Source organism: Astyanax mexicanus, chromosome 21, assembly GCF_023375975.1.
Source record: "Astyanax mexicanus isolate ESR-SI-001 chromosome 21, AstMex3_surface, whole genome shotgun sequence".
Classification (NCBI taxonomy): domain Eukaryota; kingdom Metazoa; phylum Chordata; class Actinopteri; order Characiformes; family Acestrorhamphidae; genus Astyanax; species Astyanax mexicanus.
Genome location: NC_064428.1, coordinates 10516190 through 10531552, shown reverse-complemented (window position 1 = coordinate 10531552; position 15363 = coordinate 10516190). Strand labels below are relative to the sequence as shown.

At 38.8% G+C, this 15363-nt stretch overlaps 1 protein-coding gene across 12 annotated transcripts in view; it reads right to left on the bottom strand.

Moving 5' to 3' along the window:
- Positions 1-15363, bottom strand: part of LOC103029360 (ribonuclease inhibitor-like) — a 605885-nt gene that overhangs the window by 502608 nt on the left and 87914 nt on the right. For 11 of the 12 annotated variants that reach the window (XM_049470077.1, XM_049470087.1, XM_049470086.1 and 8 more), the window contains 2 exons: positions 10971-11060; positions 7264-7429 (listed from right to left, as the gene is read on the bottom strand). In XM_049470077.1, coding sequence (XP_049326034.1) covers positions 7264-7429; positions 10971-11060 — 256 coding nt within the window. The remainder of the gene's footprint in view (positions 1-7263; positions 7430-10970; positions 11061-15363) is intronic. The other variant, XM_049470088.1, reaches the window with a different exon arrangement.

Genomic DNA, 15363 nt, shown 5'->3' with positions numbered 1-15363 from the left:
ATTTATAACTGATATTCCTTGTATCAGTTTTATTCTTTATTTTCTCATTTTGTTATTCTCTTGAACGTACCTGTGCATAAAATTCACAATTATTAATTATCCACTAGCTTTTTTACTATGTGTACCTGTGTACTGATTTCTTTATACATAATATCTTCCATGTATAAAAATGTTTGCGATTTCAATTATTTTTCGGGCACCATTCATAAAGCTTCATGTCAGGTGTCTTTGAAAGCCTATAACATAATTTATAATCCTCTCAAGAAACCTGGTCTATAATCAACTAATATGATTAAAAGGGCTCACAAGGTCAACTATCTTAGGAACTATCAAGTGATTGTATATTTCAGCTGAAAATCAGTCCAGGAAGAGGACACAACAAGAAACAGGAGACACTACTAGGAACACGGGAAACTACTAGAAATGGGAACATTGCTTGGTAGAGGGCACCCTATTTGAAACAGTGGATGCTACTAGGAAAAGTAAACACTATTCTGAACAGGGGACACTACTAGAAATAAGGGGTACTACTTGAACTGGGACATTACTATGAAAAGAGTATATTGCTTGGAACATGAGACACTATTAGGAATAGAGAGCACTCCTAAAAACAGGGACTGCTGCTTGGAACAGGAGACATCCAAATGTCTGGTTTTAATTACAAAGGAATATTGCAAAAAAACAGAAAATATTTTATCATGCCTTTAACAACTCCCTTCAGAAAGTTACACAAACTGGATATAACAAGGACAGAAAAATGGTGGAAGGCCCCGATGCACAACAGTGCAAGAAGATAAATATCCAATGTCAAACACCAGTGTCAGCATTAACGGGCAAAGGGCGAGTTCAGGCTGCTGGACTTAATGTTATTACACTGGCAAAAAAAGAAAGGACTGCAATGGGCCAGAGTATTGCTGTTTCTTGGCAATTCTAAAATTGTTAAATTGGATTTGCTGCCATACTAGGAAAAAGAGGGAGAGGACTGAGAATTGCTCATAATAGGATTATATGCAAAAATCACTTCTATACAAAATAGCCTTTAATGCAAATATTTCAATTGAATTGAATGAATTTTTTTTCATTGGAAAAGAGGGAAATTTCCCTGTGATCCCAAACTTTTGACTGTATACATATCTGTCCATCAACATATCTACTACAGTTCAATCCAGGTAAATTATTCCTTTTACATGAATTACTTATTTAATGCTAGAAATTAGGGGTGTAATGGTACAGAAAATTCATGGTTTGGTTCACACCTCGGTATAAACCCCATGGTTCGTAACGTTTACGGTACGTTTTTCGGTACGAGTGGAAAAAAAACCTCTACATGTAGTTAACGTTTATGCTCCAAACTGGGCTAATGATGTTTTTTTTAGACAGCTATTTATTACTATCCCAGATCTGTCCTCGCATTTACTTGTGTTGGGGGGTGATCTGAACTGCTGGCTAGACCTAGATCATTCCTCTAATAGATCAATCTCTGCATCTAAAATTGTGACTGCAATAAAAAAAATTCACAGGTTTTTGCCATAATAGATCCATGGCAACATCTACATCCGTGAGCTAGAGCTTACTCATTTTATTCATCAGTACATCAAGTCTATAGATGTATCAATTATTTTTTGTAGACAACAGAAGGAAGGATTCACATTTTATCTTCTTGTACATATGACACATCCTTCACGTCCCGGTTATTATGACCCTTTTATTTGAGGAAGCAGTTAGTAGCAGAGCTCCACTTACTTATTATCTAATAAGGCATTTATTAGTCAAACCTCAGATCACATTTTTTAATCAATACTAATTATTCTAGTGAAATTTCTGCATATAGGCTGTGGGAAACGTTTAAAGTTGTGATGATCTGGCAGGACGCAGATGCGTAAAAACAGCTTTATCAAGCAAAGGGGCGATACAAAGAGTGGTCTGAGAAAATAGTGTCAATGCTGATAAACAGGAGCCAAAAGGGAATAACATAACATAAACGGGAAACAAGTCCAGGGTAAATACACAGGCAAGAAACAGCAACATAGGGCAGGCAAAAACAGAAAATCAAACAGAGCAAAGGAAAATGCATTGAAAAAAAAGGATGAAACAAACTATACTCGGCAGGGAGAGAGCATACCTGTCAAGTCTCCCGTTTTGGCCGGGAAACTACCGTATTTTACTCCTCTTTCCCGCCGTCCTCCCGTATTAGTATTTTCCCGTAAATTTCCCGTATTATACTAAATAAAAAAAAATATAGGCCACAGGCGACAATGCACTGTGTGTCTCTTAACCAATCGTGTTGCCAGTTCAAGGAAAGTCCCGCCTTTCAGGAGAAACAGCCAATCAGCTTGCTGGTTTTGCGGAGCGCAGTTTAGTGTGGGGGAAGCCCCGCCCCTCCCCTCGCTGTGAGTTCAGGCAGCTATTTGGAGCAGCTGTCGTTAAAAATAATCTGGATATACGGAGATTTTTCTAAAAGAAAGGTAACTAGCCATGTAAACTGTGATGAGATTGTTTCTGATAGCTGGTTAAAAAGACTCTTCTCTGAATCAAAACATAAATTAAACCCATTGTGTGTTTAATAAAATCCAGCTAGTGACTCAGTTAGCTTAACTTTAGAATTAGCTAGATAGATATTCAGGGTTTGAGAAAAATCTACATACATATAATGCCCTGCCCTGATGTGCCTGATCAGCCAAAACCTATAATTTCCAAACTCTATTAGTTCAGGGCTAGTTTTAGGGTTTGTTAGAATTTGTTTAAATCTCAAGTATTGTTGTGTAATGTATTATTTAGATGGGGTAGAAGAGATGGTTGAGCTGGAGAGAGAGAGAAAATGTGGAGAGGGCTGAAATTAACTGAACTGATCAGGAGTGGACTGAACGATAGAAAGAAGTATTAATGAAACATTATTAATTGTGTAGGCCTCTTAGGACTATTATTTACTTATGGAATATATCTGATCCATGTCCTTTTTGTAAATTTGTGCACCCTTCAATTTTAAATCTATTAAAAAAAAAAAAAAAAAAAAATATATATATATATATATATATATATATATATATATATATATATATATATATATATATATATATATAAAAAATCCCTTATTTTTAAGTCCAAAACTTGACAGGTATGGGAGAGAGTGAACTGAGGCGGTAAAAATACAGAGAGAAAGAGATGAGGCTAATTACAGTGATTACTTCCTGAGAGAGCCGTGTGCAGTCATGTGATCAGATGAGTTATTGTGAGTCAAGTGTGGTGCGTTCTGGGTATTGTAGTTTGGTGACTGAAGAGTGCACGAAGAGCTGAGTGCAAGGGAGACAGGAGCTTTATCAGCGCCAGATGTGACAAAAGTATACATAAGGGGTATTATTATCTCATATTCATCTCATGAAAGACATCTGAGGAGGATGAGACTGGCTGATATAACTACATTGATGATACTGAATTTGACAAAACTCAAGCCTCGTCCCCATCTGCAGGTCTATAAGAAACATTTAATTGCCCAAACTGAGTTTCATGCCCTAATGTCAGATCCATTCAAGATGATTCTTTGGCTTCAATTAGAGTCACGTTCTTTTACACCTGCATATTTAGCTACTCTGGCTTGCTTAACAATTAAGGGTCAAACTCAACCTTCACGAAAAACACTATTACTAAATCCACCTTAAACATTTGGTATTTCAATATTTTTCCACACTGACCCCAATTGTGACCAATCTGTGTTTTCCCCCATCACTGATTGAAAATACTTTTAAGATTTGGTCCTTCCATGGTATTAGATCAATTAAATATTTATATATTGAGGATGATTTGCCTCTTTTTAGCAGCTAGTAGATAAATATTCTTTATCCAAAACACACATCTTTAGATACTTACAGGTTTGCAATTTTGTTCAGAACACTATCTCAAATTTTCCAAATATGCCTAGATGTCTTTCTCTTACAGACCCCCTCTACACAGGGTTAAATTGCTGCTAAGATTTTCCAAACCATATCAAGCCCAATGTTTTTATTTCCGTATTCAGTGTTTTCTTCTCACCATGCCTATTGCAAACAGCATTTAAGGTTGATTGTGTTTCACTTGCCACTCTCCTTGCTAGAAAACGTGATAGATAACATATACATCTATATTTGAGTAGCCTATCATTTTATTATGTTGTAGTCTGATCTAGATATCAGTTATGACCTGCCCTCACTGCTGTCAAGCAACGCCAGTGAAGACTGGTATGAGAGGCAGAGAATGGAGGACGAGCGAGAGGACGAGAAATACGGACATTCTGAACTCATTCTGAACCTGCAAATAGCGATATATTGACTGTATGTTACACAACAGGCGATAAATAAACAGCTAAATAGCTAGATAGTTGCTAGGAATGGCCATGATTACTGTTTACCACTCAATTTATAATCACAATTAGAGCTAAACTGAGTGAATATAGAGACTAACTTTGGGTTTCTGGCCTATATATTTTTAATACTGATCGCTGCCGAGGTAGTAATCAGATGCGACACCCCTGCTCCTCTGTTGTGACTGAATTCAGTTCAGTTAGCTTGTGTAGCATGATCATTTTAGCTAACCCTGAAAACGTATCTATCTCTTTCAGATATCCCCTGCCTTGTTATCCCAGCTGCACACAGACTACTGATATGAATGTGAACACTATTTTTTTTATTCATTTAAAACTCCAATCCCTGGTAAGATAACCTAGTGGTGGTGATAAATTACCTGACTGAATTAGCCAGCCAGTTAGCTTACCTGTTATGGAGAAAAGTGTTGGTCTTGTAGTCTTTTTTCAAGCTCAAAGTTTTCTCCACCTTTTAATCTCACTGCCAATATTTACTCCTGTTTAATTCCTTCTTTGGTCACTGAGTTTTTTGAGACATGCCGAGGGAGTTTAGGCTGTGTAGCAGCTGAGGTTTAGCTAAAGCAGCCCTGATTGCTAGCTTACTTGCTGTAACACTGTTCGCTGGCTGCTGTGTACATACTGGCAACCTCAGGGTTGGAGTTAACCTTGGGGAACGAGCAGCAGGCGGAGTCAAAGGCCAAAACAAACACAGATACTAGTAAAGTACTGCGCAGTGCAAAGAGGTACGTACTGCTGAAGCCCTGCTGACAAGAACTGCCAGTGCTTTAACTCAGCATGTTTCCTTAAAATCTCATCATACATCCTGATAATTGTATAATTTACTACTGAAAATAAATTACTTATTGGTCCTTTAAAAGTATTGCTTTTAATATTTGACCATGTTTTGATGGTCAAATGTTCACTTAGTAAAGTCCAAATGAAATAAAATAATGCAAATAAAATAAAAATGAATTCTTTATTGTTTTACTATTTATTTTAATTAATACGATATGACCTAGGGACTTTTATTATAAAGCCCAAAATCGAGGATTTGCCACAGTTAAAGGCTAACTGGCAATGCTAAATGCTTTCGAGCTGAATTAATGACTGATGATAACACGCACTGTGCTGGTTAAATTAGTAGATTCTGGGGTTTGATAACAGATGGATGGTGCTGTGCTGGTTAGATTAGTAGATTCTGGGGTTTGATAACAGATGGATGGTGCTGTGCTGGTTAGATTAGTAGGTTCTGGGGTTTGATAACAGATGGATGGTGCTTTGTTGGTTAGATTAGTAGGTTCTGGGGTTTGATAACAGATGGATGGTGCTGTTCTGGTTAGATTAGTAGGTTTTGGGGGTTGATAACAGATGGATGGTGCTGTGCTGGTTAGATTAGTAGGTTCTGGGGTTTGATAACAGATGGATGGAGCTGTGTTGGTTAGATTAGTAGGTTCTGGGGTTTGATAACAGATGGATGGTGCTTTGTTGGTTAGATTAGTAGGTTCTGGGGTTTGATAACAGATGGATGGTGCTGTTCTGGTTAGATTAGTAGGTTTTGGGGTTTGATAACAGATGGATGGTGCTGTTCTGGTTAGATTAGTAGGTTCTGGGGTTTGATAACAGATGGATGGTGCTTTGTTGGTTAGATTAGTAGGTTCTGGGGTTTGATAACAGATGGATGGTGCTGTTCTGGTTAGATTAGTAGGTTCTGGTGTTTGATAACAGATGGATGGTGCTGTTCTGGTTAGATTAGTAGGTTCTGGGGTTTGATAACAGATGGATGACGCTAGCGGCTCAATGCTAGCTAACAGCCGAACTCAGCAGTATAGAATGGAGGGTGTTAGTCTGGATGCTAACTGTATTCTGAGATGAATTAATGGTTGATGTTAGAATAATGTTACTAAAATGAAATAAAATAATGCAAATAAAATAAAAATGAATTCTTTATGGTTTTACTATTTATCCTTTCATTAATACGATATGACCTAGGGACTTTAATTATAAAGCCCAAAATGCCACAGTTAAAGGCTAACTGGCAATGCTAAATGCTTTCGAGCTGAATTAATGACTGATGATAACAAGCACTGTGCTGGTTAAATTAGTAGATTCTGGTGTTTGATAACAGATGGATGGTGCTGTGCTGGTTAGATTAGTAGATTCTGGTGTTTGATAACAGATGGATGGCGCTGTGCTGGTTAGATAAGTAGATTCTGGTGTTTGATAACAGATGGATGGTGCTGTGCTGGTTAGATTAGTAGATTCTGGTCTTTGATAACAGATGGATGGCGCTGTTCTGGTTAGATAAGTAGATTCTGGTGTTTGATAACAGATGGATGGCCCTGTGCTGGTTAGATTAGTAGGTTCTGGGGTATGATAACAGATGGATGGTGCTGTGCTGGTTAGATTAGAAGGTTCTGGGGTTTGATAACAGATGGATGGCGCTGTGCTGGTTAAATTAGTAGATTCTGGGGTTTGATTACAGATGGATGGTGCTGTGCTGGTTAGATTAGTAGGTTTTGGGATTTGATAACAGATGGATGGTGCTGTGCTGGTTAGATTAGTAGGTTCTGGTGTTTGATAACAGATGGATGGTGCTGTGTGCTCAATGCTAGCTAACAGCCAAACTCAGCAGTATAGAATGGAGGGTGTTAGCCTGGAGATGAATTAATGGTTTATGTTAGAATAATGTTACTATGCAGATAAATTCCAGTATTTTGTTCTGTCAGCGGGATTATGGGTAATGTAGTTAGTAGTGTTGTTGGAGTCATAGGGAGAGTGTAAGTATTAATATATCTTAAAGCACCAACAGACAGCATTAAATAAAATACAGAGTCAATACAGGGTCTTTTTTGACCTTCTTAGAACACCCAGACCTATTTCTCACACTACAGTATTATTTTACCACTATAATTGGTATAATAAACACTCACTGAGCCTTCCTGCAGTTTGATACAGCTGGGATGAGTCTCCTGTGTCCTTCCTCTGATGTGCTGAATTTCCTCAGGTCCAGCTCTTTCTTGGGATTCTTGGAGTGAACACGCATGTAGGTTATAACTGAGCACTGTGTAGGAGAGAGCTGCTTTTTTGAGTATTTATCTGGAATCAGAGACAGACAGCAGAACAATGATCAGACACTGCTGTCACTCAGTAACAGGTCTTCACTCTTTCACAAATATTCAATAGCTACACCATTAAACAATGGGTTCTTCCAGGGTTCTTTTGTAAAAGAAATATTTCATTATATAGACATAAAAATAGTTTGAATGTATAAATGGCTTGGTTTGCCTGATTTAAAGGTTTTCTTCGTTGTTGCAGGCGGTTCTTTAAGGAACATTTTAGAAATGGTTCTCCATAGCAAACAAACGTACCAATACTGCATTTGTTCTGTGCCCTAATAGCCTTGGTCCAATAAACGATATTATCACATACTGCGATAATTTAAGCGAATGACGATATTAAGCGCATTATCGTCTATGGCATAACCAAGTAAAAAAATTGTTTGTTCAGAAAGTGTTTTATATTCTTAAACATTCTCGGCCGATCAGGTTGGGTTGTTTGAGCACGATCTAAACTCCATGCTGTCGGCCGGAATTTATAGCGGTAAGCGCTGTTAACTAAGTCTACCACTGCTGCTAACCGCGCTAAAATAAAAGAAATCTAAGCTTACTGTAATTAAACAAAGTGCTTTACTCACCCCCAAAAAATCTTGATTACACCATTTTGAAAATCGCATTAAAACAGTCATTTTAATTAACTGAATTAATCGTGAAAATCAAAAAAACAAAACAATCTAGCTAAATAAAACAAAATTAACAATTTTTTAAATAAAATAATTTTTAGAGAAAAGAAAAAAGGCAGGACTAAAACTGTATAAAGTTATTTGCTGAATCTTATTTACTGCTTAGTCAGGATTATTAGAGGACTGTACTTCTCTTTAGATATTAATAAGCTTTATTGTAAACAAATACATAAAAAAATGTAATTTATTTTTTTAAATAACGGAATTATAACAAAACATCTTTTTCCTTCTCCTCAAACAGCCATTAAAATGAAATATCATTCAGCTTAAGCACGAAACCACCAGTGCGGTTGATGAGGCGAGTTTCTCCACTATATTTTAAAGGGTTTTGGAAAAACAGATAAGGGAGAAGAAGAAGAAGATATACAGGAAGAGAAAGGGAGAGAATGAAAGAAGGAAGAAGATGGGAGGAGGTGGTATGATGTTATTCGACACACAGGTAGGGAGGAAGTGAGGGTTTATATAGGGAGGAGAGTGGGAGGAGTAGGAAAAGAGACGGGAGGGGGGGGTGAGTTGCGAACTTTGGGTTTGGGCAGGAGTTCGGGGCAGCTTCGCTGGAAAAGCGTAGAGCTGAAGCCCCAGAAGTTGAATCAGAAAGTTTGACTACGGCAAGGAGATTTGAGGGGAGGTCTGTGAAAGCCTTGGGACCGCCAGTGTCTGAGTGTTTGGAAGTGTGACCGAGTAGACCTTGAGCAAGCCAGAGGCTGAGCCGATGCGAGCTGGTGAGTTGCTGTGTATAAATCGGGGGTAAGTGTTGTTTCATCCAGGATGGTGAAAACTGTGCGAGGTTGTTCGACAAGCACATAGAGGAAGTGAGGGTTTACTGTATATAGGAGAGTGGGAGGAGTAAGGGCGATGATCAATCTCCCAAAATTAAGTTATATACATAACTCAACTTTATGTTTGTATCTTCCATATCTGTTTATTTTGTGTTTGGCTTTACTTTCTATTAAATTGTATACTTGCGCTTGTGTCCACCATTCCTTGCTGCGACAGCACCCTGTTAGTGGTGGTGTTATTAGTATTTCTAAGATGAGGCAGATTAACTGCAAACTTTAAGGCTGATGTAAAGCTTAAAATTTTGTGGAACAACATTGCTGAAAATACTGGACTAAAAGCTTGATACATGCCTTTAAATCTTAAATCTAAAAACATTTGTTCAGGCTGACATTTCCTTATAGGATTGAGCCTTAATTTTCACCTACATTGGCTAATGTAAATTAATTGAAATTAAGTGATTAGACAATGGAATTTGATTTTTTAATACGTCTTCATGTATACATAATGGAGATTCTGGAACGTAGTGCTGGACGATATGGCCAAAATTTATATCACGATATATTCCTTAATTTCGGTTGATACAATATAATTTCGATATCGATATAAATACTTTGAAGGCCTCAGAAAAACTGCTAAGAATCCCTGCGATGGAAATCTGTACACTAATGTCTGAAATTTTAATTTAAGTCTTTAAAGCCTCCTCTCACAAAAACTGTATAATACATTAGAAATAAAAAATGGTCAGAATAAATCAATGCTCACTTTTATTTGCATGTAGCAAAAAAAAAACATGACATCTCTGTCAAACACAAACCTATAACCTATATACATATTAACAATATAAGTAACTTTACATTACAACAGAGGCAGAGCTTATTATTCTTTTGTAAACAAATTTAACAGATCAAAACAAAAGTGCTTTAACCAGGATAAGGAATACAAAAAGCCTTCATATACAAAAAAAGAAACACGATATCCCCGTCAAATAAACAAACCTATAACAACTATAAATAACTTTGATACAACATAAACTACAAAAGTGTTTCAGATATTGTGTGTAGTGAAACTGCTTGAAGTGGTGGAACAGACTGGACCGGAGCGCAGCCGAGCTTCATCGCGGCACATTTTAGGTGGGGAGCGGAGCGCAGCCGAGCTTCGTCGCGGCACATTTTAGGTGCGGAGCGGAGCGCAGCCGAGCTTCATCTCGGGAGATTTTAGGTGCGGACCAGAGCGCAGCCGAGCTTCACCGCGGCACATTTTAGGTGCGGAGCGGAGCGCAGCCGAGCTTCATCGCGGCACATTTTAGGTGCGGAGCGGAGCGCAGCCGAGCTTCATCGCGGCACATTTTAGGTGCGGAGCGGAGCGCAGCTGAGCTTCATCGCGGGACATTCCAGGTGCGGAGCGGAGCGCGCCCGAGATCCGCTTGGTTAGGGTCGGTTTCGCTTCATCGCGGGACTTTTAGGTGCGGAGCGGAGCGCTGCCGAGCTTCATCGTGGGACATTTTAGATGCGATGCAGAGCAGAGCCAACCCAAGCCTAGCCTAGCTGGCTACGTGCCTATATGATAACATCATCACGCACTGACGTAGCCCGGCTACGGAAGCTGATTGTGTTCAGCTCTGCTGTGAACTGACGCCGCTAAAAAACACCTGTCTGTGATAGATTCTGTAAATAATACATATCGATATGCCACAAAAATGATATCACCGTTATTGAAACATTTCTTATCTTTCTGATTTACAAAATAAAAAATACCAATCCAGTAATCAATCCAGTAATCAAAACCACAATCAACAGTAACTGAACAACGCAGCTACAGTGTCATACTGAACTCCTTACAGGGAAAAGGATAAGAATAATAAACACACACTGATATTGGTAAAAAAATACCCATTCTTTTACATCACATCCATTATTATCATTAATTGTTATTGGTCACATTGAAATGGTTCTCAAACATAAAACTGCAATACATTTCATATCCTGTGATTCCAGACACTGATCCAAATACGGAAATCATATTTTTTAAATAATTAAACAGTTATTTTTAAAAACTCACCTTTTAAGATGTACGCAGTAAAGGCAGCTAAAAGAATAGCAAAAACAAAAATGCAGATGATGGCAATCTTCCAACCATGAAAACCTTTTCCTGAAATATAAATCAAATAAAAATATACAGCACGTCAGACACAAAGGAACAAAGGCTGCATTCACACTGCTGGTAAAAGTGGTGCAAATCCAATGTTTTCATACGTGACGTGTCGTTTGTGTGTCAGTGTGAACACTGTATATACATTTCAATATATGGTTTATATACATCATATGCATCAAAGAAATGAAAAAAATATGTCTACAGACATAATTAAAAATAAATGCACAACAGCTGTGAATGGTTTCAATGCTTGGATAATGAGGTAACAGAGAGATATTTGACTGATCTCTCTATTTCAATATTAAAATACTTGTGGCTCAACTGCTCTATTTCTGATAAAATGGTTGAAGGATGTCATAGGATACGTCTGCAACATCAGGAAAATGTATAGAAATAGGTGGCTGTCCGTAGCTGAATAATGTGTCCTTTGAGCTGGAGTAAGTTCTCTGGGTTAAGCCCAGCTGCAGCTTAAACTCATTCTTAGCTCTTCAGATTCTGATGAGTATTAAATTATAGCTTCACATAAAGAAATGCTTTTTCTCACATGTGCTGAGTTCCACAGCACAAACTGTTCTGATGAAAGTCGGATATGGTTCACATTAAAAGGTTGTGTAAACAGTTTAAATTAAACATTGGGTTTAGGAAGAAAATCGAATTTGGGTAATCAGAATCAGAATAGATTTATTGCCATTGTTTAAAGAAACAACGAAATATCATTTAGCAGCTCTTGCTTGACAGCAGCAATTAAACACACAGAGATCTATATAAATAGCAGTATCAATATGAAGTGCAATATAAAGTACAATGTGCAATATGCCAGCTTACACCATGGACCTACATAACTAGGATGGGGGAAATACTTTTAACTGCTTGTGGGTAAAAACTGTTTTTGAGTCTGTTTGTTTTGGTTTTGATTGTCCTGCATCTAGGGGGCAGTGGGAAGAACAAGTGGTGTCCTGGGTGTGTGGGGTCCTTTGAGATACAGCTGGCGTTCCTTTGAAGTTGGCCAGTATAAATATCTCTAATGTTTGGTAGCGTCTTGCCGATGATGCACTCTGCTGCCTTTACTACACTGCAAAAAATCCATTGGCAAAAACTAGACAAAATTTATGCGAATTAAGACAAATACATGTATATTAAGCAAAAAAATCTGCCAATGGGGTAAGAACATTTTTCTTAGTAAGATTTCTTACAAAAAGCAATGGCAAAGTCTAAAAATGAATGAAGTAACACCTAAATCAAGCAAAAAAGTCACTGTTTTTGGACACAAGAATCAGAATAACTTGATTGCTGCTTGATTGTGCTTATTTTAAGTTCAAATTACTTAAAATAAGGTACAAATTCTAAGTAAGAATGATTAATACAAATTATCCCTAAAATACGCAAAATAATCTAACACTTATAATGCTTAGCAAAACAAAAAGTCTTATCAGAGAAGAAAATAAGATTTATTGCCCTAAATTTAGAAAATTTCACTTGCTAAGATTTATTTTTTGCAGTGTACCCGTTGGAGGGCCTTCCTGTTCTCTTGTGTGCAGCTGTTAAACCACACTGTGCAGCAGTAGATCAGGAGGCTCTCTATCACTGAACAATAGATATTGATCAGCAGTTGTTGAGAAAGGTCAGCATGCTTTAACTTCCTCAGGGAGGACAGTCTTTGTTGGGCCTTTTCCACCTGGTGGGAAATATGTGTGGTCCAAGTAAGGTCAGCAGAGAGGTGGACCCCAAGGAACTTAAAGCTTTCCACCCTCTCTACCTCTTTGCCATGAATGTAGAGGGGAGAGTGCTCTGTGTGTTTTGATCTTGGTCTATTATGATTTCTTTAGTTTTTGTAGTATTCAAGTCCAGGTTATTGTGCTGACTCCATTCAGTCAGATGCTGGACCTCCTCCCGGTAAGCTGTTTCATTGTTGTCTGTGATCAGGCCAACTACGGTGGTATCATCAGCAAATTTGGCAATAGTGTTGGCAGGTTGAACTGGTGTGCAGTCATGAGTAAAGAGTGAGTACAAGATGGGGATAAGGACACACCCCTGAGGTACACCAATGTTCACAATGAGAGTGGATGATGAGTAGTCACCCATTCTAACTTTCTGCGGTCTATTGCTCAGTCCAGTATCAAGTCCAGTATCCATGTGCACAGTGAACTGCCTAAGCCCAAGTTGCTCAGTTTTTGAACCAGTTTATGAGGAATAACTGTGTTAAAGGCTGAGCTAAAATCCACAAATAGCATTCTTACATATGTTTTTTCCTGTTCCAGATGGGTAAGAGTTGTGTGGAGAGCTGTAATTACTGCATCCTCTGTTGATCTGTTTGCTCGATATGCAAACTGATGTTGGTCAAGTTTAGCAGGGATTGCAGTCTTAATGTGCATCAGGATGAGTCTTTCCAAACATTTGGTAATGATGGGTGATAGAGCAACTGGGCGATAGTCATTAAGGCATTTTACTGAACCTTTCTTAGGTACTGGAATGATTGTGGCTGACTTAAGGCTGGTGGGAACTGCAGACTGTAGTAACAAGAGATTAAAGATGGTGGTCCATACCTCTGTTAACTGATTTTTGAGGAGCTTTCTGGTGACTCCATCTAGACCAGTGGCTTTCTTTATGCTGATTCTGCGCAAGGTGGATCTATTTTGATGTTGTTGCAGCTGTATGAGGACATCCTTCTTTGAGAGTGCCAGATGGATAGTGGCCTCTCTGGACCGGCGCTCGAAGCGATGAAAGAAGTGGTTCAGAGTGTCTGGAAGCCTGTTGTCTGTAGGGTTTGTGGCTGTATAGTTGTCCTTATAGCCTGTACGAACCTTTATCCCCCGCCACATACCTCTGGAGTTGTTGGTGGTAAAGTGTTCTTCTATACGCTGCTTGTACCTGCACTTGGCCTCTCTGATGCGCCTCTTCAGGCATCTTTGTGCCTCTTCATATGCCTGCAAGTTCCCAGATTTAAATGCAGCGTCTCGTGTTCTGAGCAAGGTTCTCAGCCTGTTGTTAAACCATGGTTTTTGATTGTTGAACACTAACAGTTCTCGTTACAGACACACTTTCTGCACAGAAGTTTATAAATGACAAAACAGCTGATGTGAGTCCATCCAGATCAGTTCCCTCTGCAAAAAATCCCCAGTCTGTGTCTTCAAAACAGTTTTAAAGGGCTGAGGTGGCCTCCTTAGTCCACATTTTGACTGTCTTTATAGATGGTTTCTGTCTACAGCTCAGCAGTTTATGCCGAGATCAGAGATAGAAACAGATGATCTGAGAGTCCAAAATGTGGCAGGGGACTAGCTTTGTAGGCATGTGAAATATTGCAGTACACTTGATCCAGAGTATTCTTTTCTCTTGTTGGAAATTTCACACACTTATGAAATCTGTGCAGTACAGATTTTAAATTGGCTTGATTAAAGTCTCCTGCTGCTATGATAATGCTGTCAGGTTGTGCAGACATATACTGGCTTATGGAGTGATGCAGCTTCTCCATGGCTAGTTTAGCATTAGCTTGAAATGGCACATATACAGCTGTAATATAGACCGATGTAATTTCCCTGGGCAGGTAGTACGTTCTGCATTGTAAAGTCAGATACTCAATGTCTGGGGACCCTTGCGTATCTATAACTCTGATATTTGTACACCAGCTGTTGTGTATGTAAGTGCAGACCCCTCCTCCTTTGCGTAAAACAGTGCGGTCCGCCAGCTCAGTAGCAGCATCCGGGGTGTTCTGATCAAGCCAAATTTTTGTTATTACCATGGCACAGTGGTTAAGCGTGTGTGAAGTAATCCTCAGTCGCAGCTCGTCCATTTTATTCCTAAAAAGACTCGGAATTGCCGGCTTGTGGGGGTTAGCCTTTAGCTTAGCTAGCAGCACCCCTCCCTTGCCCCGCTTGCGCTTACTGTGTCTCCACTGTCTGTGCCCTCTCGGTGGGGGAATGGTAAGTTCTCCACTCGCTGAGTAGAGCCAAATCTCCGAGGGAATAAAGTCCCAATTTTTGTTGTTATCTAAAGGCCAGTGCTTGTCATCCGCAATCAAGAGCAGCTCAGTTTTACTGTACTGTACATATGCTACTGCATTATGTGTGAAAACACCCACGAAAAATACAATAAACAAGAATAGCTGCCAAAGCTTTGAGGAGTGCTGGGCTGCTGCGCCGCCATATTGATGTATATGTAATTTGTACCTGCTGCATTCATGCTTAAAAATGAAAGTGTATAGAATTAAATGAGCAGTTTTAATAAATTAATGAATAAAGAATGTTTTTTTCTATAAACTGCGACCTTACGCCGTAACACCTTGCATACAGAATGCTTACAAAAC